The sequence below is a fragment of the Xenopus laevis genome, chromosome 1L (genome assembly GCF_017654675.1).
Source record: "Xenopus laevis strain J_2021 chromosome 1L, Xenopus_laevis_v10.1, whole genome shotgun sequence".
NCBI lineage: Eukaryota > Metazoa > Chordata > Amphibia > Anura > Pipidae > Xenopus > Xenopus laevis.
Genome location: NC_054371.1, coordinates 84,708,925 through 84,733,007, shown reverse-complemented (window position 1 = coordinate 84,733,007; position 24,083 = coordinate 84,708,925). Strand labels below are relative to the sequence as shown.

The 24,083-nt window shown below is 40.1% G+C and overlaps 1 protein-coding gene across 7 annotated transcripts; it reads left to right on the top strand.

Moving 5' to 3' along the window:
* Positions 1-1,421: 1,421 nt before the first annotated feature.
* g3bp2.L (G3BP stress granule assembly factor 2 L homeolog) lies at positions 1,422-24,008 on the top strand. 7 transcript variants are annotated; one of them, XM_018246076.2, is made up of 13 exons: positions 1,422-1,598; positions 3,797-3,877; positions 6,344-6,462; positions 7,222-7,303; positions 8,688-8,861; positions 9,063-9,153; positions 9,634-9,751; positions 10,705-10,885; positions 16,031-16,132; positions 19,740-19,842; positions 20,001-20,129; positions 20,837-20,955; positions 21,250-24,008. In XM_018246076.2, the coding sequence occupies exons 2-13, from the start codon at positions 3,866-3,868 to the stop codon at positions 21,520-21,522; spliced, it is 1,503 nt and encodes a 500-aa protein (XP_018101565.1). In that variant the 5' UTR covers positions 1,422-1,598; positions 3,797-3,865; the 3' UTR covers positions 21,523-24,008.
* Positions 24,009-24,083: the final 75 nt, after the last annotated feature.

Here is a 24,083-nt window from a genome sequence, read left to right as displayed (position 1 = left end):
ACCGACCTAGGCTGTAAAACACCTGCCAAGGCCGGGGCCAGTATTACAAATTTACTGGCAATGTAGCTGCCGGTAAATTTGTAATACCCTTCAAAAAGACCCCTCAGCCTGCCCCCAATCCCCTGTAAACTTAACGTTTCTGACTTTGTCCCCCTTCTGAAAATCTCTGCGCCGTAGCCACGCCCCCTTTTGCGTCACGGTCCTGCGCCTTTTGCCGTTACTCTCCGCCCCTTTTTGTTCCTGCCCCCCACCGGCCAGTAAAACATTTGGGAAAAGGTGGCAACCCTAAGCATGGTTAGTGTTGCCATCTGGCCGGTATTTTACCGGCCTGGCCGATAAAAATAATGGTTGATCCCAATGTTCTTAATAGAAAAAAAAGATAAATATATAGGAAGGCCGGTATTTTTTTCCAGAAAATGTGGCAACCCTAAGCATGGTCAAGGTACCAATCATTACCAATCAGACAGTGCAGTATAAAAATCGAAGAAAAAAATCGTTTACCCAATCTTCCGAATTCGACCCTTGATAAATCTGCCCCATAATGTATTTTGCACAACAACATTTCTTCTGCAAAATGCATTAAAGTCAATGGGCCACCGACATTTAAGTCTTTTGGCAATATCAGTTGGCCTGTCTTACGCTATTAGGAGGTAGGGTTGCCACCTAGCCGGTATTTTACCGGCCTGGCCGGTAAAAATGATGGTTGATTCCAATGTTATTAATAGGGAAAAAGATAAATATGTAGGAAGGCCGGTATTTTTTTCCAAAAAAGGTGGCAACCCTATTAGGAGGCCATACACGTAACAGCGTTTTCATTACAAAAAAAATAAATGTGATTATTAGTAAATGGGCCCCTTACAGCTGAATCATCAGATATACAAGTAGAAACAATAGAATTCTACACAGTAAACACTGGGCGCCATCTAAATTTTCCGACTTGGCCATTCGATGGGCCGACTAATATTAGTCTTTTGCCGATATCTGTGCTCTCATCTTCCGCCATAAACGCACCGAATATTGTACGAAATGTCATCATATATAACCTATATATGACATTGTGAGATGTTTTTCTGGTGATTAGACATGAGAGGGACAATTTTGAACTGAAACCAGCTTTTGTTTTTTATCAACTTTATTAGCAACATTAAGAAAGAACATGCACAGTAAACCAGAGGACCAGTAGTGGAAGGACTACATAGGGCGACGTGTCCGCATTATATATTATATTTTCATGTTTTTACCATTGGCTTCTACATATTAGCAAAATCATAGACAGCTCTTTGATGTTTTTGCTAACAAAGTTCATTGAAAAAAGAACATGGCTGCATGTGACTCGTGTGCGCTGCGTGATGACAAAAATACATGGGCGGGGCGCCGTCGTTTGCTGAGGGTTTGTGGTACAAGCCCGCGTAACCGCCTGAGCCCTGCGTCACCGGCGTGACGTCAGTAGGAGAACGTCATAATCCCGCCCAGCAAGCTGCCGCTCGCAGCCGAAGAGGGTGCGAAAAATATTACGTGCTTATATTATCCGACGGGGTTCGGGTCGCCTTGTTCCGTGTCCGGTGGGATTAGTGGCCGCCTGACCGACTCTGACAGAGGTGAGCGCACTGCTGCCTTGTGCTGGTTGTGTGGGATGTGATTATCTAACGGGTACACAATGGGCTCTTGTTCTAACACAAGGTACACAAAGGGACGCAGAACTCTTGTGCCATATTTGAGTGCGTAGAGGACGAGTAGCCCCTCTTTGTACAACAATTATTTGTCTGTGTCTATATACATCATTCTGTTGGTTAATCTAGGGCGGGAGTGGGAAAACGTCAATTAAAGCTGAATTTCTGTGGAACGCATGGTGCAGTATTGGTGAACAGTCATTGTTTCGATCAAAACGAGACCCCCTTTGGTCCTTGGTTGGTAGGATTTATTAAGCCGTGCAGTTCAGTGATCATTCTCAACTGAGGCCTCGCCTAGATCTGGAAATTCTTAATTGCCCTTTATATCTGCGATATCCATTTTGTGTCACCACTGGCTGTTGTTGAAAGTAAGTTTTAACGCACATCGATTGAATAACCCTGCCTTAACCACAGTATAATAATGCATCATCCACAAGTCAAGTGCCCGTGTAAACCCAAGAGAGAGATGGGGGGGGGGCAGTGTAATATGTTAAAGGGGTTGTTCACTTTTGAGAACTTTTAGTATGATGTAGAAAGTGATATTCTAACACAAGTTGCAATTTGCTTTCATTTTTTTTTTTCATGTTTTGTTTTTAAATTCGGCAGCTCTCAAGTTTTTATCAACATGTATTTATATAGCGCTGTAAAGTAAATGTGTTTATACAGCTAAATTACATGAATTACATACATAGAACACATGGAGTTACATTACAACCAATACTGGTACAAAAGTTGAGGGAGGCCCTGTGCAGAAAGAGTTTAGTGAAGGGATTAAGACACATGGTGTGGGAGTGTGCAAGATCAGAATTAAGTGGGTGAGAGATGTGGTATTGCATTTGGTAGTTAAGAGTGAGGGTAGGCTTCTCTAAATAAGTGCTTTTTAAGAGATTTCTTGAAAGCCAAATGATTGGGAGAAAGTCAGACAGACCACCGTGGGAGAGAGAGTTCCAGAGGAGGGCTGCAGCCTGTGCAAAGTCTTGAATGTCAGCATGTGTGGAGGTAATGAGAGAAGAGTTGAGTAGCAGGTCAGTAGAGGAGTGTAGTAAGTGGTTGGGTGAGTATATAGAAATGAGTTGTAGGGTGGGGCAGAGTTATGAAGTGCTTTGAATGTCAGGGTCATTAATTTGAATTTAATTCTGAAGAGTACCGAAAGCCAGTGCAGGGATTGACAGAATGGCGAGGCAGAGGAGGAGCGGTTGTTGAGGCGTATAAGCCTAGCGGCAGTGTTCATTATGGACTGGAGAGGTGACAGTCTCTGGTGGGAAAGGCCAATTAAAAGAGAGTTACAGTAGTCTAGACTTGATATGACGAGAGAGTGAATAAGAATTTTGCCAGCATCTTGGGTGATAAATGATCGTATTTTGGATATGTTCCTTAGGTGGAAGAGACATGATTTAATAAGTGACTGGATATGAGGAGTGAATGGCAGGGCAAAATCTAGGATAACCCCAAGGCACTGGGCCTGGAGTTTGCAGCTTTAAGGAGAATTCAACCCTGTAATTAAAAACCTGAACCCCCCACCCCACATAGACCCTCCTCCCCGATTCTAACTGCCCCCCCCTGGGGAAATACCCCATACTTTATATTTACCCCGTGGCGCAGATTCAGGCACCGGAGTTCCACACAGCCATCTTCCTAGTTTTCGGTAAGCTGACTGGAAGATCGGCATGGTGGCACAGTTGGAACAATTTGCTGGTAAACGACAACTGCGCATATGCCGAAATTGCAGATCTCCCAGTCAGCTTACCGAAGACCAGGAAGATGGCTGCGGGGAACTCCGCTGCCTGAATCTGCACAGAGGGGTTAGTATAAAGTCCGGGGCATTTTCGGGGGGGGGGGGTCTACGTAGGGTGGGGGTTATAGGTTTTTTTTTTTATTACAGGGTTGAATTCTCCTTTAAGCTGTTCAACTGCAGGCCGCACAATGACACATAATATGCCCACTAGTAAACCGTTGTGTAGCACTGCTTTATGTTTACAGCTATTCATTTGTTTCCAGTGCAGATGGTTTTGAACTATTCAAAGGTAAGAAACATTCCACCCAAGTGATCGTGCGTAGATACTGATTCTGTCATTATGTAGCCATGAAATGGGTTTCAGTAGTTAATATAAGGTTTTCAATTTTAGGAGAGCAAATTCTCTGAGCAGTATTTGGTGTAGCATTTTGTACCTTTACTGTGACCAATTGCTGATGGAATGAAACAAAAGGTAATTTACATACATATGCTAATTTTCTTTAGCATACCAGAAAACCATTGTTCCTAGGAACGGCTTCCATTTTAATTGACTATGTTTAACAGGTTGTCCACTTTTTTGCATGATAAAAAAAAAATGTTATTATTGGAAACATTTAAACATACATTTTAACATTTTTATTGAAACTTGCTATCTATATCTCTGTTTGCCAGACAACATAAACTGTCAGAAATCAGCCAGGACTGCCACAATGTCTTGTATGTGTTATGTAGGTTATTCTGTTTATTCTCAGGTCTGCTAATCCCAGAATATGCATTGCATTATGTGGAGTCTTGACTCAAGCAGAGCTGACTGCTGATAACATATTTGTGTTATGAGAAGTCAGAACAAGCAGTGGAGGCTAATAGACACATTGCTTTCAAAATGTTAACATTTACTCACAAACATAAGATATCAACTTGCACGTAAAGGATCGTGATGCACGATCCTTAACGTGCAAGTTGATATCTTATGTTTGTGAGTACCCACCAAAACAAGTCTCTCTAAGGAAAGTTTTTTAACCCTTTGTTGGTGGTTAATACCGAATGAGGGTAACACTTATAAGGTGGAGTTAATTGTTAGTTTTTTTACACAAGGTGGCAACATTGTAAAACAATATTACCCTATATTCTGTTTCGTCTGACCACTGTGCCTTTGGCGCTGGCTTTTCATTTTTAGTGAATTTTTTGTCCTCATAAATATGATGTGAGTCTACCCTATCCTAATTTGACTTATTTCAATTATACACATTTTATGAACTCTCCAGTCATATTTTTTATTTATAAATGTTATAACAATTTGACATTTTCTATTATAATTAAATGTTTGGTAAAATTGAATGTTCCAAAAAAAAAAAAAAAAAAAAAAATTGAATGTTCCAGCCATTCTGAGCTTTTTCTTTTTTTGGATGTAACTATCGATCTGTCTTGGAATGCCCGTGACACATCCATTACTGATGACCAATAAAAGGTGCAAGATATATAGGCTAGAACACAACACAATTCAGACCCTTGTAATAGTGCTGGTGTCCTAAAGCATAAGGCTTTTTATAGTTGTGGTTACTAAAGTGAAACTGCAAAACCTAACTTTCTTGTTTCGTCTATTTTAGTTCGCAAGGTTTTACAGTCTCCCCTCTTTTTTTCCTTAATTTATATTCTTCTGGCAGGGACTTTTAGAAAAAAAAATATGTAGAAAAGGTTCCACTGAGTAGACATATAATAAAACAGTCCTTGTACACTTTATACTGTTAATGAAAATAAAATGTTTACTGCTTGTTAATATTAATGCAGCCAATTCCTTTAAAACCAGTCCTTTTTAGTTTGGGTTCCTGAGCAATATGGAAAACTGTCAAAACATGCCAGTTACTTCACTACTTCATTAGTTTCACATTGAGAAAGGCACTTAACCATCCATATGGATATGCTACCTGGCTTATGAATCTGTGAGCTTTGATTTCTTTTTTTTTTTTTATTATTTATTTCAACGCGAATACCGAATATGAATTAGTGTCATTCAGGTTTTTCAGGAGCAGTATTTTTAAGCAAATTATGTATTTAAGATAATTTCATAATTTATTTGCGGATGTAATTGGAACTGAAAGTAGCATTTGTTTGTCCCTTTCCCTTCACTCAGTTTGACTTCTTCTACACTGTTTTAAGAGTAAGAAGCATGTTCTCAAGATAACTTTTTCTTTCATTATGCAAATTAAAATGTTTTTGTATGGACATCACCTGTAAGAAGTGTCCGGTTACTTACATATTCCCAGACATCTGTTCATGTGGGGATGTGTAATTCATGGTGCAAAGGTTTTTAGAAATATGTCTACCCTAACCCAACATGAGACATCCTGTTCACTCCCTGATTTATATACCCATGCTGGCCCCATCTCTGAAGTCATTGGAGGGGGTGGGGCGAGTGGACCCATTTCATAGTGGTAGTTCGTTGGCTTAAACCTGCCCAATTTGTGGGTCCTATTGGATTTTGGCCAACTTGTGCATCACTAGTGGGAAAATCTTATTGTTCCATATTTCTGTTCTAGTGGGAGATTAATGGTTAATTATGGAATGATCGACTTCCCTAGATCTTCTCCAGCTTAGGCTTGTTTTCTTTTACTGGAAAAGCAATCTTTAGTTAGGCTCTTGTGTTTGAATAGAAAAGGGTCAAGAACACCACAAAATAAAAAATGTTGTGATTTTATATAATGTATTGATATAATATGAAGACCAACAGAAAAATTGCTTAGAATTGGCCAGTCTATAACATAACAAAAGTTAACTGAAAGGTAAACCACCCCTTTAAGCAAATCATTTTATTTTTTATCACTTGAAATTGCATATATAACATTAATTAAAGGTGTATAGGTATAGTTTTATTTATTTCATTATTTGTGATGTTTAAGTAATCTTAAACCCTCTGAATCTGTTGTATTCTTCATTGCAGCACATTACTTTCTGTACCAAAGAAATGGTGATGGAGAAGCCAAGTCCCCTGCTTGTAGGGCGGGAGTTTGTGAGACAGTACTACACACTTTTAAATAAAGCACCAGACTTTTTGCACAGGTAAAGGTGTTTTTCAAATCAGTCACATACAGTGTCTTTATGCTGAAATAAGGGTGATCACCTTAAAATGAAGAAGTGATCCAAAAGAATTAAGGGCTTATTTACATGCATTTTCCCCCCCGCAGTCAGTTGCTAGTACAATCCCATTTATTAAAGTACTTGTGTCAAACTGCACTCCTTGCACATCTGTATATTTGTGCTTGTAGCCATTGCCTTCCTATTACCACTGCACCCTGTGTCAAAGGACACTGCAAACCTGTACAATGGAATTCTGAGGGGGAAAACATTGCATTATGTGGGAGTAAAAATGCTGATTGACCTCGAAATTGCATTTTACTCACTGCACTTATGAGGTGCAGCCAAAAATCAGTTTATGTACATTGTTTTAATGATTGTTTTATATATACTGATTTTTACTGGCCCCAGTTTTAAATGGAATAACAGGCAACACTAACTATAGACTGTAGTTTGTATCTATTATAGACATATTTATTTGTAATATCAGGTCTTCTGTAAGACCCACTAGAAGGAATTTTATTGGGTCTCATTACTTAATTCTTCATCATCTACAGTGAATTTTAGTTTGTGTCATTCATTATGATTCCTTTGCAGAGAAGCACATGGCTGCTACTTGAGTACTCAATCAGTGGAAATGTCTGCAACCAGACATCGAAAATATATCCGTTTTGTTAACAGGGTCATATTACTAGCTAATGACGTTTTCAGAAAATGCCTTTTTTTTTTTTTCATTATTTTTAGGTTTTATGGAAGAAATTCTTCTTATGTACATGGAGGGCTGGATGCCAATGGAAAGCCACAAGAAGCAGTTTATGGCCAGGCTGTATGTATGAAATCTATTTTATGTTATAGATAGGTGTGCAAAATATGTTTATTAAAACCATCATTATTGTAACACATGCTGTAATTAAAAATGCTGCCTATCAAGTAAAACATTGCATCACACCATTTGCAATGAACAATCACTTTGTTTCACTAAAGGCAGCGGTTATAAGCACATTGTTACAGTAATGTGGAATTAAAGTGCATGAAACCACAGCACCTACTCTAAAGTACTGGAAGAGGCTGATAAACGAGGCACTCCTCCTGCTGACTTAAATGAGCATGAGATAAAATATAGTGGAATCCTACCACAGCCCCAATGCAGGAAGCTGACTAAAATGGTATTTTAGTATATTCCGGCCTGACTCCTTTCTCTCTCTTTCCTAACTCTTTCTGTTTCCTGCTATACTTGATAATTTATTCAGCTGTTCCTGTTGTCAACATTTAAATCAAATTCTATAATGCCTTTCAGTGGTCAACTAAATGACTTAATTTTTCTGTTATAAAAAAAAAATGCACAGAACAGTCCCCTATAGACTAACAACACTAACGAGAAGGGCCCATACCAGCACTTGTCAAACTGTAGGTACTTAAAAATGCAGGTGATTGCTATTGCCCTTAAAATTGCTGGGTTTATGACACCCAAAATAGCCTTGCATGCCAGGTATGCAATCCCTTATCCATAAACTAATTATCCAGATTATGGAGTCTATTTTAATCAAATGTTTTTGTTTTTTTGTACATGTACGGTATGGAAATCCAAATTACGGATAGATTCATTGTCCATAACTAGGGATGCAACAAAGCCAGGATTTGATTCGGCTAGGAGTCGGCCGAATCTTTCTGCCCGGCCAAACTGAATCTGAATCCTAATTTAATGCATATATGCATATGCAAATTAGGGGCGGGGAAATAAACTATGGTTTCCCCTTCACTCCTCTAATTTGCATATGCAAATTGGGATTCAGATTCAGTATTCAGCCGTATCTTTCGTGAAGGATTCGGGGCTTCGTCCTAATCCAAAATAGTGGATTCAATGCATCCCTATCCATAACCCTGGGCCTGCGCATTCCAGATAATAGATCCCAGATAATAGATTGCATACCTGTACTATATAATCTAAATGTCATGTGAAATAATGTCATATATACTGTTAGAGCTAAAATATAAATGCTATATATTTAATTGTATTTATGTTAGGTTTGCTGAAGGTAAAGAATTTCTTGCATGAAATGAAGGGAGGGACAATTATGTTCATGTTATATTTGACATTTTGAAAATTTATTACAACGTGGTGCTTTATGAAATACATCAATGTTGTGCTTTCTCTGTTGTACCTTATTTATACCTCTCTCAACTTTGTTTTATTTTTCCCCCACCCCAAGGAAATTCATAAGAAGGTGATGTCTCTTCAGTTCAGTGAATGTCGTACCAAAATCCGGCATGTAGATGCACATGCTACACTGAGTGATGGTGTTGTGGTTCAAGTCATGGGGGAACTTTCCAATAATGGACAGCCAATGAGAAAATTTATGCAGACATTTGTCCTTGCTCCAGAAGTAAGTACCTTATTGTGAGCCTCAGCAATTTGATTACAAAGTAATGTGCCTGCCTTAGCCCTTATCTGTGTTTTCATAACTGCATGAAAGTAGCTATCTATTCCCATTGGAGATTGTGTAGGTAATGTTATTTTTGTCTAAATACTTTTGTCGTCATGTGTTGGCTAACTGGAAGTTTATATATTTCATGGCACAATACAGGGTTCCGTTCCAAACAAATTCTATGTGCATAATGACATCTTTCGCTATGAAGATGAAGTGTTTGGTGATTCCGAAGCAGAGATGGATGAAGGTAGGTTATGTTTAAAAGTTTGCTACCAATAATATTTGCTAATTATATGATTAGTGAACATTAACAAAGACAAAAACAAAGAACTTTCAAATGGGGGTCACTGACCATCTAAAAATAAATGCTCTGTAAGGCTACACATGTATTATTTTTGTTACTTTCTATTACTTTTAGACCCTCTTCTATTCATATTCCAGTCCCTTATTCAAATCAATGCATGGTTGTTATGCTAATTGGGGCCCTAGCAACCAGATGGCTATAATTGCAAACTGGAGAGCTACTGAAAAACCAATTGCAAATTGTCTAAGAATATCACTCTCTACATCCTACTAAAAGTTAACGCAGAGTGCATAACCCCTTTAAGGTCCTCTATGGCTTTATTTTATAAGGCGTACTGCTAAAATTTCAGTTCTAGCTTCTGCTTTAATTCTGTACTTGTGTTGCATATGGAGAATGTTAAAAGTATTGTTATCCCTGATTTAGATGTTTCTGTTATAGAGTCTGAAGAGGAAGTTGAGGAAGAACAGGAGGAAAGGCAGCCTTCTCCTGAACCAGTGCAAGAGAACGCCAGCAATACCTACTATGAGCCTCACCCTGTTTCGTAAGTATACAGAGCTCCTCCACCTGCCAGGTATAATAATCCACAATTGCTTAATTTTTTAATGTCATTTTTTACAAAGAGTCTTTCTTGGTGATTATTCAATACATTTGCAGATTCATAAAGATGTATCATCTAAGAGCACTGTTAAGTACCCTGTTTATGATCTATTAACCTTACGGTGATGAACACCCCCCCATTTTTTTTTTTTGCCACAATAAATCTAAGTGAAATTATAAGATACTTTAAAGGGATATGAAGCATTTAATAGTGCTGCTCCAGCAGAATTCTGCACTGAAATCCATTTCTCAAAAGAGCAAACAGATTTTTTTTATATTCAGTTTTGAAATCTGACCTGGGGCTGGACATGTCAATTTCCCAGCTGCCCCAAGTCATGTGACGTGTGCTCTGATCAGCTTTAATCACTCTTTACTATTGGAGTGATATCACCCCCTCCCTTTTCCCCCCAGCAGCCAAACAAAAGAACAATGGGAAGGTAACCAGATAACAGCTCCCTAACACAGCATAACAGCTGCCTGGTAGATCTAAGAACAGCACTCAATAGTAAAAACCCATGTCCCACTGAGACACATTCAGTTACATTGAGAAGGAAAAACAGCAGCCTGCCAGAAAGCATTTCTCTCCTAAAGTGCAGGCACAAGTCACATAACCAGGGGCAGCTGGGAAATTGACAACATGTCTAGCCCCATGTCAGATTTCAAAATTGAATATAAAAAAATCTGTTTGCTCTTTTGAGAAATGGATTTCAGTGCATAATTCTGCTGGAGTAGCACTATTAACTGATGCATTTTGAAAAAAACATGTTTTCCGATGACAGGATCCCTGTCATCTCATTATTTCAATTGACTTTTTTCTTTCCCTGACTAATAGTGGTAACTAGGCCAAAGGCCACTGCACCTAAATGGCTATATAAACTTTCTTTAAAATGTTTTTAGCAATGGAGTGGAGGAGCCTTTAGAGGAGCCAATTACTGAACCCGAACCAGAACCCGAGCCAGAAACAAAGAATGAGGACATAAAGCCAGAGACAGAAGAAAAAGTGCAAGAGGAGTTGGAAGAAAAATCACCAACCCCGCCTCCTGCTGAGCCTACTGTTCTACCACAAGAACCACCCAAGGTTAGACTTCTTTAAACCTAGTTTATACTGTAGAAACTACTTTTATTCATGAATATATTAGCATAAACCTTGATAAACTGATAACTGTATCTTGTACACTGTAATTTTTATCCAGTTGTAATTGCAGTGCAGTGATATTTATATTTTCCATGGGGAATCTTTGACTTATTAGCAGCACAGATAAGAGGAAAATCTTCTAACCGGAATAGGCAGCACACATATGACCAAGGATGGCAGTTAGTTGTCTCCTCCGCTGCTTAAAATGTTATCTTATGACTAATTTTACAGAGCCTGAGTGTTTTATGTTAAAGCAAATGGCCAATGATTACTTGTAGGGAAAATCATTTAGATTGTCCTCGGCTCAATGACCTCTGGATAATGATTTCACTTGGATATGTAGTAGTCACTAGATGCTTTAAAAGTATAAATTATTTTGTTGATCCTGTTCTGTATAGCTTGAAATTGCTTACTTTGCCTTTGCAGTGTAGCCATATCTAGAGCACCGTAAAAGAATTTGAAACAACTTATTTTTCTTATAAACATTTTACAGCTGAAAACAAACTAATTTCTCCCATGTCTAGGGGGACACAGGAACCATGGGGTAAATGGAGGAGATCAGTGCTGACACCCCTCCCACTATCCCTTTATCCCATGCCCAGTGTGCGTCTGTTTTTTTCAGTGTCCTTCATTCGGGAGGCTGGGTCGGCCACTAGAAGGCACAACAATTAGGATTTAACGGCTGATGGTTAGAATCAGCACCCGGGCTGAGGCCGTGTCAGGCGCTAGCCTGTTCACTTGAGCTATCCACCAACTTGCTGCTGGTAATCAGTCTGAGGTGCGAACAGTGGAACGTCGCCAGGGAGGAGCTGAATGCTCAGCATACGTGCTCTCCCCTGCCGGACAGGTGAGTGTAGCTCCTAGAGCACTCCCCACCTGCCTCTCTGCCAAGTAAGCCGCTGGGTTCTCCTGGTGCGATCCCTCTCCCCGGGAAAGCTGTGTGCAGGAGATTTTTGCGCCACTCTGATGTCACGTTGCGTGTCTCCCCCACTGTGCGGTCACCTACCTACCTACCACGTACACCAGAGTGGCTCTGCAGTACAAGGAGCTGTTCCCTGCTCATCGAAACTTAGGCTGCAGCCCTGCCTCTCTCCCTTACAGCCTCTCAGCAACCTGGTACCCGGGGGATCACGCGTCATGCTGAAAAGACTCTCGGCAAAGGAGGGGGGGGCACTTTCTCTAACCAGCCAGTTACCTTTTTCGCCTGTTAAAATGCCTCGCTAAATTTCTGGAGGGCCAAGTTGATCCTATGCTCTGCTTGCAGCCCTAGTCAGGCACAGGCTTCCAGTTCAACAGCCACTGACCTGACAGTCACAGAGGCTCCAGCCTGCAATGCATACCTCAATTAGCTTCCTCTATTGACAAGATGTTTGCACAAATGATGGGCAAATCCACGGCTGCTGCCAAGCGCAAGTCACCACACAACCTGAATGATGCAATTGAGGGCTCCCCCCCACAATCCCCTCCTCCAACGAGGATGTCGGTGAAGGGGAAATAGTGTCCTCTTCCGAGGCATCTGACTCTGGAGTAGAGGACATGGCTGTAGCACCCCCTGGAATTGAGGGCCTCATAAGGGCAGTACTGGAGAATCTGCATATCCAAGAAGGGGACACCGCTCAGAAAAAATCCTCTTCACTGTTTAAAAGGCAATGCAAAACCTTGGTGTGTTTCCCTGCACATTATTAGTTACAGGCCATAGTCCAGGAAGAGTTGCAAAATCCAGGCAGGAAGTTCCTGGTTACCAAGCATTATGCCAGATATTATCAGTTTCCCAAAGAATGTACCGAGAAGTGGAGTACACCACCAATAGTGGATGCACCTGTCTCCCTTCCCACCGCCCTACCAGTCCCGGACACATCGGCCTTTAATGACCCCACTGACGAGAAACTGAAGGGCCTCCTCAAGGCTCCTTCAAGTGCTGCTTCCCCAGCAAGGGGAAGTCGTCATTGCAGCACTGCAAGCCTCAGCCTAAGAAGTCCGTAGACAAAAATTCTTCATCCTGACTACGCCCCCATGGAACCTCCAGACTACGGACGAATAGGGGGAAGGCTTCAATTTTTCGCAGATACCTGGACTCGACTAATAGACGACCCCTTGATTGTCCAACTGTCTCCACCGGCTACCGGTTTTAGTTTCACCATTTCCCCCCACGTCATTTCTTCATGTCCATGGTGCCAGTGCAGGAAACATAGAAGCGAACCTTCCTATCCATTATAGACTCCTTAACCAGGACAGGGGTCATAGTTCTGGTTCCCCCTCATCAAAGGTTTCAAGGTTTTTATTCAAACCTTTTCATTGTACCAAAGTATATCACAGGTTCAAGATGGAATCGGTTTGCACCATCATCAGAGCACTGGAGCAAGGAGACTTTCTAGCGTCCCTGGACATCCGGTATGCCTACCTGTATGTTCCATCCAAGTTCTTAAGGTTTGCCTACAGGAACCTCCGTTTTCAATTTGTGGCATTGCCCTTTGGACTGTCCCCTGCACCCAGGGTATTCACAAAGATCATGGCCTCTGCATGTGGGGGATGTTCATAATGCCATACTTAGACAAACTTCTGCTCAAGGCAGGTAGGTCCAGGGAATTGGCAGAACACAATGTTCAGCTGACAGTACAGAGTCTCCAGATGTTCGGGTGGACAATCAACATCCAGAAGTCCTCACTAACACCCAGCCAGACTATGTCCTTCCTAGGGCTACAGTTCAACACAGCCTGGCAGCAAATCTTCCTACCGCTAGACAAACCAATCAAGATCCAGGCAGCTGTCAGATCTCTGAGGTCTTCTGCGTTTTCAACTGTCCAGTTGTGCATGAGAGTCCTGGTACTGATGGTCTTCTCCATGGAAGCGGTCCCATTTGCCTCCGGCCACTCCAGACAGCAGTACTAAAGTGGTGGAATAGGACATCGCTTCACTAGAGGATAGTCCTCCTGGAAGTAGCAAGGAGATCCTTGAGCCGATGGCGAAGTCCGCGTCGTCTAAGCCGATGAAGAAACTTCCAGAAACCGACTTGGCAGATAGTGACCACAGACACAAGCCTCACAGGCTGGGGACCAAAGTTTCAGGGTCTCCTCCCACGGTCAATGGTCGCAAGTGAGACAAGTCTACCAATAAACATTCTGGAACTGCGAGCCATTCTTAAGGCACTTCTTGTATGGGATCATATGCTAAGAAATCAGGCTTTCTGGATCCAGACGGACAATGCCACGGCTGTGGCGTACATCAACCGACTAGCAGATAGAGAGGTGGCCCTCATCCTACAGTGGGTAGAAAGGACAACCACTCGTACATCAGAAATTCACATCCCAGGAGTGGCCAACGTGGAAGCAGACTTCCTCAGCCGCCACTAGCGGAATGGTAACTGCACCAGGACGCCTTTCAGATGATAGTCGAAAGGTGGGGACAGCCAGAGATCGTCCCCTGGCAACAGGCGTACATGCCATGACAATGCCCTGGCACTTTCAGGCGGCGTACGTGTTCCCTCCACTTACCATGCTACCGCCGGTGTTCCAAAAGTTTGCCCAGGAGATCATGGGATTCCGATCTCCTCGATCTGTCATTGGAACCTCCAGTAACACTTCCTTTGTTTCCTTAGCTATTATGTCAAGGACCAGTATTTCCCCAAAATCCCAAGCTCTTTGCCTTAACTTGCCTTAAGGTGGCAGTGCTGAGGCAAAACGTGTTTTCGGAGGATGTCATCCTAACCATGATTAAGGCACGCAAGCCGGTCGATTCCAAGGTTTACCAGAGTATGGGAGACATATATCGTTCCTGGTGTAAATCGGAGGAGTTCCCTTTGAGAAATTCAGACTCCCGTGGATTCTAAAGTTTCTCCAAGCAGGGCTAGCAAAAGCCTGTGCTCCCTAAAGGCTCCGGTATCCGCGCTCTCTGTCATTTTCCAGCAGAAGATGGCTATAGTGGACAATGTTTGGATTTGCCTTCAGGGCGTAGCACACGTCTCTCCTCCATTCAGACACCCAGTACCACTGTGGGACCTGAATTTGGTGTTGACGGCTCTTCTAGAGCCTCCATTCGAGCCACTTAATGAAGTGGGATTAGAAATACTCACATGGAATACGGTGTTCCTGGTGGCAATCTCATCAACAAGACGTCTCTCTGAGTTGGGGGCACTTTCTTGCACGGTCTCTGCTTCCACATCATCTCAAGAGATCATTCTGCAAGCCTTCTGTAACAAACCAATGAATGACAAGGAAACAAACCTGCATTGATTGGGTTTGGTCAAAGCTCTCAAGTTGTACGTTTCCAGCACAAGATCAATCCGGAAGACACATACTTTTCATTGTACCTTCAGGAGCCTGAAAAGGCCTTCTGGCCTCAAACAACCGTTGCATGTTGGATTAAGGAGACCGTGAGATGATCCTACTAGGCACAGAAGAGGGCCCTCCTATTAGGCTTAGGGCGCATTCCACCAGAGCCCTTGGGGCTTCCTGGGCTCACAGAAATTCGGCTGAGCAAGTGTGTAGGGCACCTACATGGTCCTCCCTACATACATTCACAATGTTTTATCACTTCAATACCTACATGTCTGCAGAAGCCGCCTTCGGAAGGAATGTTCTCCAGGCAGTAGTTTCTTAGACCATCCGAGTTCTCCCTCCCTACTGTGGGGGTGCTTTGGTACGTCCCCACGGTCCCTGTGTCCCCTAGACGTAAGAGAAAAGTATATTTATGGAATTACCGTTAAATCCTCTTCTCTCCAGTCATAAGGGGATAAAGGGAACACAGGGTTTCCCCCCCTCCCTGAACTCTTGTTCTTATAATGTTTTCTAATATGTATGAGAGTTTGTTCTTCAAATACATTACTGTTGTTTTCTTGGTTACTAACTGACACCCCCTGGGCATGACAGGGGATAAAGGGAGAGTGGGAGGGGTGTCAGCTCTGATGTCATCAGTGTTCTCCTAATGGGCAGGATCCTTTACCCCACAGTCCCTGTGTCCCCCTTACGACTGGAGAGAAAAGGATTTAACGGTAAGTACATCTCCTAATTTGCCTTAATAGATTTGTGACGTAGCCATATAGTTATTTAAGCAAAGAGCAGTCTTTTAAGTGTTGGCATTTATTTTCTGTAGGCTTTCTCCTGGGCATCAGTGACCAGTAAAAACCTGCCTCCCAGTGGTACTGTGCCAGCATCAGGAATACCACCCCATGTAATTAAAGCTCCAGCCTCACAGGTAATCAATCTGTGACTGCTCCTTCAAACAATATTTTGACACTTAGTGTGTTTTTCATGGCCTAGAATGCTGTTTAAAAGTTTTTTCCAAATCACACTGCTTTTTTTCCTGATTGGCTGCATTGGTTTGAACACATGTATGGGGTGTTTGTAGGCGTGACTACTGGAGGCAGGGCATCTCAAAATCTGTTCCTTTCTGTCTCATCCATATGCTCAGAACTGCATTTAATCCCGTATTATCTATTATAAATTGGTGTTGGCTTCATATAGCATATACAGTTAGTACCATAGACAACTTTTTTTTTTTTTTCTAATTTTGGTTCTGTACATTACCACAATGAATTTTAAATGATACAACTAAGATGCAGTTGTACTGCAGACTTTCAGCTTTAATTCAGTGGGTTGAACAAAAAGAAAATGCATAAAAATGTGATTAACTAAAGCCTTTTTTTAAACAATCACTTCATTTCAGGGGCTCAAAAGTAATAGGACAATAGACTCAAAGGCTGTTTCATGGGCAGGTGTGGGCAATTCCTTTGTTATGTCTATCAATGAAGCAGATAAAAGCCCTGGATTTCATTTGAAGGGGGTTTGCTTGTATGTGGAAGACAACATGCCGTCACAGGAGCTCTCCATGCAGATGCCAAAGTTTACAGTTTGGTACATTCTGAGAAAGAAAAACGACTGGTGAACTCGGCAATGCAAAAAGACCTGGACATCCACGGAAGAAAACAGTGGTGGATGATCGCAGAATCATTTCCATGGTGAAGAGAAATCCCTTTACAACAGCGAAACACTCTCCAGGAGGTAGGCGTATAGATATCCAAATCTACCATAAAGCGAAGACTGCATGAAAGTAAATACAGAGGGTGCAATGCATGGTGCAAGCCACTCATAAGCATCAAGAATAGAAAGGCTAGATTGGACTTTGCTAAAAAAAAAAAATCGAAATAAGCTAGCACAGTTCTGAAAAAACATTCTTTGGACCGACGAAATAATAATACAGATGGACAATGAACCAAAACCTACAGCCAAAGCAACCCAGGAGTTTATTAAAGCACAGAAGATCACCTGATCTGAACCCAATTGAGCATGCATTTCACTTGTTGAAGACTAAACTTCGGACAAGAAGCCGCTGCAGTAAAGGCCAGGCAGAGCATTAAAAAGGAGAAAACCCAGAATCGGGTGATGTCCATGAGTTCAAGACTTCAGGCTGTCATTGCCAACAAAGGGTTTTCAACCAAGTATTAGAAATGAACATTTTATTTTCAGTTTAATTTGTCCAATTACTTTTGAGCCCCTGAAATGAAGTGATTGTGTTAAAAAAGTCTTTAGTTCCTCACATTTTTATGCATTTTCTTTTTGTTCAACCCACTGAATTAAAGCTGAAAGTCTGAGTTGTTTCATTTAAACTTCAATGTGTTAATGTACAGAACCACTGGTGTTTACTGCACAAAAAAGCAGTGGTGCACTTTAATGGTAAGCACCACATTTCACCAATAAATTATAAAGGGAGGTATCTGGGACCTGATAAATTTTATAACTATTCTATACAAAGTCTATAAGGACAAAGGTTTCTGCTGTGTAGTTTCAATTAGTACTCAAAACTATTCACACTTAATTGTAACCTGAGTTTAGTAGCCAGTTCACCAGTGACACCTTAATCCGAAAAAGAGGGTTTCTTAACCTGAAAACTATATACATGGTTTCATGTATGTTGGTGCTTATGAAAAATGCATTTATTTTAACTTTTTTAAAGTTTTTCAGCCTGCCTGTTTTTGATACTTGCTTCCAGTTGTGTAATTCTAACTCTGTCTCACAGAGTTTGAGTTTGGAACTGTGAACTGCCTCAAATCCAGACATTTGCTAAGAAGAACTTGCATTTTTCAGATGTTTTTGAAGGTGATTTGCTACAGTGGCAGGGCTAAATGTGTTTATTGAAGCACCCACAATCTTGTCATGTTGCATAGCCCAAAAGAAGTTAGTGGTCCAAAACCCTATTCACTCTTGTATGAGAACCTGGCAGCCTGATTATTACTTTTATGCAAGGAAATGGGAGCGCCTTGAAGACTTGAAGAAAACTAGGGGGCACATTTACTTAGCTCGAGTGAAGGAATACAATAAAAAATACTTCGAATTTCGAAAAGGTCCCCATAGGCTTTCCTAGGTTTTTTTGATCGAAGGAAAATAGTTTGAGCGATGGATTAAAATCCTTCGAATCAAAGGATTTAATCGTTCGATCAAACGATTTTTCCTTCGATCGTACGAACGGAGGAAATGTGGTAAATCCTTCGAAGTTGAAGAATTTTACTTTGACGGACGAATATCGAGGGTTAATTAACCCTCGATTTTCGACCCTTAGTAAATGTGCCCCTAGATGTATGCATTTATTAGATGTCTCTAAATTTTCTAATGTGCTGCTATACAGACAAAGTCCTGTTACTCTAAAGCTGCAATTAGAAATGTATTTGTTTTATAAAACAAAAAAATTCAGTGTTAAACCAATCAGCAAAACCTTTTATGATGTTTAGAAAATCATTTGGGGGTTTGTGGTTTTATAGGTTAAAGGAATTGTTCAGTGTAAAAATAAAAACTGGATAAATAGATGGGCTGTGCAAAATAAAAATATTTTCAATATAGTTAATTAGCCAAAAATGTAACCTAAGGCTGAAATGACTAGATTATTAACATAATAGCCAGAACCCAACTTCCTGCTTTTCATTTCTCTTGGTTTCCACGGGTTAGTTACCAGGCAGTAAATCTTACAGGAAATTGTAAAAACAATCGCTCGCAATCTCTTAATATTTCTCCAGTTTGTAATTTTCCAAACTTAACTTTAAAAGGACTTGTGCAATAACTTGGTGTATCACCACATTTCTGTCTTGGGAAATTTAAAGTATATCTTGGTATTTAGATTTATTGGTACGTAGCCAGACCCATCATTAAAAGTGAAGTTGGTGTTTGCCCATATTATGTAAAGACCCGTTTGTGGTAATAACTATTAAACAAGTATTTTCAAGTTGGATTAATTGTAATTGAAGTATTGAATGTTTTTGTGGGCATAATATCAGTAAGGTGTAATTCTATGATTTATTTTTTTCAAATTTTAAAAGTAAATTTATTGCACTTTAGATCACTTTAGTAGAGGTTGATGTTACACACATTGTAGCAATACTCTCTTGTGAGTATCATTGTGAAAGCCACTTTTCAGTTGGTCTCAATTTTGATTGAAGTATTAATTACTATAAAAGGCAAATATTTACTGACTGTTGGCGCTAGTCACCTTAACAACCACAATTCATACATTTTGCTGTTAAAGATTAATCTTTACAGTAATTGTGAGGTTTTTGAAATAATTTGAATATCGGAACCAGGCTATATTTAGGAATATATTAAAGGGGCTTCTTTTACTATACATTTTACACCACATTAAAAAAGAAAAAAGTTGCTGTTATACTTCTGAAATTATGTTTCAATTACAGTAAACACTTATAGTAGCTGCAAATTCTGGTCTTGGTCGCAAGATTGTGCTTCAGAAATACTTGGTCTGGACATGAACATTTTTTATTTTTGTTTCATCTTACATCTGTCATTCTGTTTTGTTATAGGCAAGAGTGGATGTTAAACCAGAAGCTCCAGTGCATTCTCCCCGTGTAAGAGAACAGCGTCCACGGGAAAGACCAACATTTCAACCAAGAGGGCCAAGGGCAGGTAATAATGCCACTTATCTGAATACTAATTGACTTTCTATTCATGTATATTTTATTTTTTTACGGGGGGTATAACCAATTTGCTTTTACAAAGCAGATTAGTTAACTTTTTACCCAAACACTTTTTTTTTTTTTTTTTTTTTTTTTTAAATATTATAGGTCGAAGTGACAATGAACAGGCCGAGTCTGATAATCGCCGTATGTACCGTTACCCTGACAGTCACCAACTGTTTGTTGGAAATTTGCCTCATGATATTGATGAAAGTGAACTGAAAGAGTTCTTTATGAGTGAGTATACTTTCTTTAAACAAGTCTGATGTAATGCCCTATTGAGTAAAAGAATAACTATGCTGTTTTGCACCAAACTTAAAAAAGCATCAATAATTTTTTCTATTTGCATATATATGTGTAAAAAGGAAAGCAATATAAAATAGCACTGTATCATGTCTTTTTTTATGGTCTGCTATTTATAGTACTCATCAACTTAAGCGACACAGGAAGCATTGGGCACATAATACAAAATGGGTATGCATAAACTTTCTAGCTAAAAGGAGGGGAGTTTAGTTCTCCTTTAATGAATCAAATTGGTTAACAGCTACACAAATAAAGCTGATCAGTTCTGCATCAGTTGCAAGCAAAGCTTTTTGGCTCTGGCTGTTGGTCTCTCTGACTTAAGTTGTCAGTAAGTTTTATCTAAGAAATCAGAATCAACGGCAATCCTTCTGTAAAACTATTAGCCAAGCCACAGTATGGAAAAGCACCTGTCTTCCCTCAGACAAAGAGAGCTAACGTTTTTTTCTGCTTGTTATTGGTAAAAGCTATACGTTATGGTTCCTCTGTCCCCAAGTTAATAAAAAGAGACAGGGAATTAATATAGAATAACATAAAATCTATTTTATTTAGCTATACTTTAACATTGCAGGATATCTGAAACAAAAAATTTTATTTTGTTCAATGAAATGTATTCTTTAAATGTTTGCATATAATTATTTAAGGTTATGGAAATGTGATGGAGCTCCGTATTAATACCAAAGGTGTTGGAGGAAAACTACCAAACTTTGGCTTTGTTGTGTTTGATGACTCTGAGCCGGTTCAGCGAATTCTGCTTTCAAAAGTAAGTAGTACTATATTGTGAATACAAACCTATACATATATTTCAAGTTTAGAAATGCTTTTGCTTTTAAAGCAGATGTTTGCAATCCATCCAAGTCAAGTAACTATTTTCAGTCTGTTCCATTCAATGCTTGGTTTAGCTGGCTTTGTTCCCAGGTTTGCTGTGATTTATGGAGAGGCACATATATCAAAGGTCAAATTTCGAATTCATGTGAGTTTTTAAAAACTCCCATAAACTCGAAATCCAAACAATTAAAAAATTTTTTGTAAAAAATTGTATTTTCTTCCTTACCAGCCTGTTATGTTTCGTGGAGAAGTACGGTTGAATGTAGAAGAGAAGAAAACAAGGGCTGCAAGAGAAAGGGAGACCCGTGGTGGAGATGACCGCAGAGATATACGACGCAATGATAGGGGAACAGGAGGGCCTCGTGGAGTCATCAGTGGTGGAATGATTCGCGACCGGGATGGGCGGGGCCCGCCACCTCGAGGAGGAATGGTCCAAAAGCTTGGCAGCGGACGAGGAGGAGCACCACCTGTAGAGGGTCGTTTCTCTGGCCAGCGCCGCTGAGTTATCACTATTAACATCCAGTGAAGCCTACAGTGGTACCTTATTCATTGTGTTTGCATTCTTGTTCATTTTTTTTAGCTTTGGAATGTGACACAGCCTTTTTTTTCTCTTCCCCATGATTTCTTTGATGTGAGAAAAGCATCTTTTTGTTACCAGTTTCAATTGAGGTGAACTTTCTTTTTTTTCCAGTTTCTCAACAGGATTTAAACTGTTAATTTATACATCCCAACTTTGGAAATTTGAGAACAGAGATAACTTAGCGCTGCAAGTATTCACATGGGCATTGCAAGGCAACGTCCTAGTAAAATTCTCAACAAGCCCTCTGCTGCACATTTCAAGTATTAGAGTTTCTTCATTGGAGACAAGAGTAGTGCAACGTATGCCTCTTCCTGCACAAAATAACAAGTGCTTATGCACTCATCTAAAATGCACTGTCTGCGTCCCATTACGCAGTTAAAAGAATCTTAGAAAATAGCTCATAAACATGAGGACGTTCTAATTGTATTTGGTTTGCACACGTATGCCACAAAACTGAGGGTAGGCAAACCATTGTAGAAGTAAATTCTTCAAACCTCATTAGTTGTGAACTTAATAGTGTGAATTTGATTCTTCAAAGGGTATCCTCATAAGCACTATTCAAAGTTTTGTACATGAAGTTTTTTTTTTTTTTCCCCTGCACTTGCCCCACTGACATGCAGAGATGGGTGGCTGCTCAATCTTCAACTCTCCAGACCCACTTTTTCAGTTTTGTACAGTATAACTTGTACTGAAATGTCTTTTTAGTTTTCTGGTAATGTAATAAGCATGATGGTGCCTTCTATGAATACATCATTCCAGTCCTTGCTGGTGATTTTGTACAGTGAATGACTTACTGTGCTGCAAAGCCAAACAGCTTCAATACATTTAAGAATCATTGAAAAGCCTGCCTAACCAAACTGCAGTATCTGTATATAGGTAGACCTTCAAGTTTTTATGTTTGCTATGGTTCGCCTTATCTACTGTTGGCTGGCAGTTGCCAGTAGTAGGGTACAGTATGTGAAAAGGAGTCATGTCTGTGTTTAAAGCCCTACCTGTAAGCCGCATAGAGCGTACAAAGGGGGCTATTAACATGGTGCCCTGCAAATGTCCAGTTGCACATATCTGTTAAAGTTCTGAACCTAGAAGCAGAGGATTTACTGTAATGCTCCTAGAAAAGACCAGCAGCTCTAAGTGTCTGCATTATACAGTATTGTACAGGGTTTCATTACTTAGCTGTGTTTTCCGTTCTGCACAATTACTGGAAAAACACATCATCCAAGGCTTTAGGTGGAAGCCCACAGTTCCCTACATTTTTTTTTTTCCCCTCAAATCTGCTACTCTAAATGCACCATTTTGGGACTGACCGTCTAGATCCACACATTCCAGTAAACTGCAAATTTAGCAAAGGATTCTGAGCAGCCTAGTGCAGTAAGATGAAATGGTGCCCAGACAAGGGAACAAGTGTGAACACTTAAAGCTGCTCTTAAAGTGCGGAAGACCTCATTCCGCTGAAATGGCAAAAATGCACATGGACTAACGTGCTGCTTTCGACTTATGCAACTGTTTGCTGAGCCTCTTTTCAAACTAATGATTGTGCACAAAAGTATTTTCTTTTCCGCTCCACAAGGCTACTTAAGATTTTGCATCAGATATCTCATTTCTACCCCTCCACTCCTCTTTCTGTTTTGTCACTTGAGGTCTTCTGTGTTTGATGGCAAGTCTTGCACTATTTCATACATTTCTGGGACACAGATTTCTCATGGTTATAATTTTATATATACATCTATATTTTGTGTTATAAAAGTTTTACATTTGCAATCTGTTACCTGAAAGTATTGTACTTGAATTCCCTAAGATACAAGCAAACCTCGGACTGGTTTTTGTCATTCCACGTTCGTGACGGAATTGTTTGCCAGCAGTTCTGTTCCTTGGTTTTGTTTTTATCCCTCCTCCACCCCTTCCTTTTTTTTTTTTTATCTTTGCTGTTAAACTCTGTAATGACTGAACTGGGACAAGGCAAAAATGTAACGTGCCGTTCCAGAGGAGCAGAAGAGCCATTAAGCTTCCCAGTCGGCTTCATGTTTCAAACCCTTGAATAAACATTAAACATCCAGAACGTTTACTCGGTGATTGTTCACCTTACTATACTGTGTACATTTAAGTGTTACTGTCTTAATATTTCAGTAAATGTACCTCATCCAACATAGTAGCGGTTCCCTTTCATTATTCTTCTAATTGTTGCTTTATCATTGCACTTCTATTCCGACACAATTGGCACACCATATTTAATTCAGCGTAGAAGACAGTGGTGAATGGTTTACCATCTTTGCTGTAATGTGTTGAACATTATATGCCAATAGAATCTAGTACATTTGTTGCAGATGATGGAGTATTTTGACTTCAGTTTTTTTTTCCATATTTGAATGTGTTCAGACTAAACATATAATAAAAAAAACTACTGATGTCTACAGAATGTTAATCTCAATCATTCTCTTTTTAAATATGTTTCTTTTCCTAAACAATTTGCAAGTTAAGTTGCATGT

Coding starts and splice junctions, on each gene's coding strand:
- g3bp2.L (XM_018246076.2), top strand. Junction 6,463..7,221: donor GCACCAGACTTTTTGCACAG/GTAAAGGTGTTT, acceptor CATTATTTTTAG/GTTTTATGGAAGAAATTCTT. Junction 19,843..20,000: donor ACCAAGAGGGCCAAGGGCAG/GTAATAATGCCA, acceptor TAAATATTATAG/GTCGAAGTGACAATGAACAG.